This window comes from Limulus polyphemus, unplaced genomic scaffold (assembly GCF_000517525.1).
Source record: "Limulus polyphemus unplaced genomic scaffold, Limulus_polyphemus-2.1.2 Scaffold12216, whole genome shotgun sequence".
NCBI classification, from domain to species: Eukaryota; Metazoa; Arthropoda; class Merostomata; order Xiphosura; family Limulidae; genus Limulus; species Limulus polyphemus.
This window is the reverse complement of record NW_013677826.1, coordinates 8,199-9,934: the sequence shown is the minus strand read 5'-3', so window position 1 is coordinate 9,934 and position 1,736 is coordinate 8,199. Positions and strand designations below refer to the sequence as shown.

Genomic DNA, 1,736 nt, shown 5'->3' with positions numbered 1-1,736 from the left:
CTATTGTGGTAGATAGAGTAGAAGAACGTACTATTGGTGTAGATAGAGTAGAAGAACGTACTATTGGTGTAGATAGAGTAGAAGAACGTACTATTGTGGTAAATAGAGTAGAAGAACGTACTATTATGGTAGATAGAGTAGAAGAACGTACTATTGTGATAGATAGAGTAGAAGAACGTAGTATTATGGTAGATATAGTAGAAGAACGTACTATTGGTGTAGATAGAGTAGAAGAACGTACTATTGTGATAGATAGAGTAGAAGAACGTACTATTGTGGTAGATAGAGTAGAAGAACGTACTATTGGTGTAGATAGAGTAGAAGAACGTTATATTGTGGTAGATAGAGTAGAAGAACGTACTATTGTTGTAGATAGAGTAGAAGAACGTACTATTGTGGTAGATAGAGTAGAAGAATGTACTATTGTGGTAGATAGAGTAGAAGAACGTACTATTGTGGTAGATAGAGTAGAAGAACGTACTAATCTTATGGTAAATAGAACACAAGAACCATTGGTATGGTAAAAGAACAAAAGGAATGAAGTGAAACGTAAATAAAACCTTCATGAACTTATAAGTAATTGGGTTTTCACTCTAACACTGTTCTGATTTAAAGGGTTAACAAGGCAAATTCTGTCTTCAAACCGTGACACAATGACATGTAATAAAATGACTGTAGGTGAAAAACCAGTTCTTTACCAGAAATGAACATAGTTTACAACCTAAATACAACTAGCAAGGTATTCATGATTTTATATGTATTGAAAATGGTGGAGTAGGGTCCTATCAACCTTATCATAAAGTGGAAAGACTACTCTCTTTCTCGACCCACCCACACCCTCAACAGGTTGTTAGATTTGTAGCTGACTCTCTATTCAAAATAATATACTTTTGTTTATAGATTCAGTGTTTTTATAGCCAATTATTAAAGTCATTTGTATCTTTTTAGCAACTATCACAACGTGTAAAGCATATAGCTATAACATAATGCTCTATCTGACTCTGCCCACCGCGGGTATCGAAACCAGGTTTTTAACTGCATAAGCCCTCAGACTTACCATTAAGCCACTGTTGATGGTGGTGGCGTAGAAAAAGGTTTCGTGTTGCCAGAGTAACAGTAAAGTAATCGTATACACAGAGCTAGCTGCACTTGCTATCTACTAGTCATTTTTTTTTGGTTGTGGTATTTTGTATTTAGATGTATGAAGTTAGGCATATAGTTCTGAACGAACCTGATGGCTGTGCGGGGCGTCTCATAACTACGAAGTTAAACCGAAGAGAGTTACATCTAGTCCTCGACACGTGATACCCACTAAACACCTCTAGTACAAAAGACACTTTGAGCCGAATACTGTGACTAAAATTGACAGGCTGATTGACTTAGTCAGTAGGAGACACCGTATTTACTGACGCTTTAGAAACCTGGTGACGGCACCGGTGCTTTAAATGAAACAAATTCCCACACACAAACACTGCTGTCTGAGATGGGGATCTGAGGAATGACATATACATTTCCCAAATACTTTTCCTCTTGCAATACATAGTACTATCTACGCCCACCCCTCCCTTACGTATATGGTGACATTGTTTGTCCTTCCTTATCCCAAATTTTATTTTTGCTTGATTTAATGAAGTTAAAGCTTCCCACGCACACACACACACACTTTGGTATTTTAATTATACAGATAAAATGATCCCCCAGTCAGTCAGCGGTAAGTTAAGGACTTACAATGATAA

At 36.9% G+C, this 1,736-nt stretch overlaps 1 protein-coding gene across 1 annotated transcript in view; it reads left to right on the top strand.

Moving 5' to 3' along the window:
• The window catches only part of LOC106476945, a 2,224-nt gene extending 1,700 nt beyond the window's left edge, over positions 1-524 (top strand). The window contains exon 3 of the mRNA XM_013937559.1: positions 13-524. Coding sequence (XP_013793013.1) covers positions 13-524 — 512 coding nt within the window. The remainder of the gene's footprint in view (positions 1-12) is intronic.
• Positions 525-1,736: the final 1,212 nt, after the last annotated feature.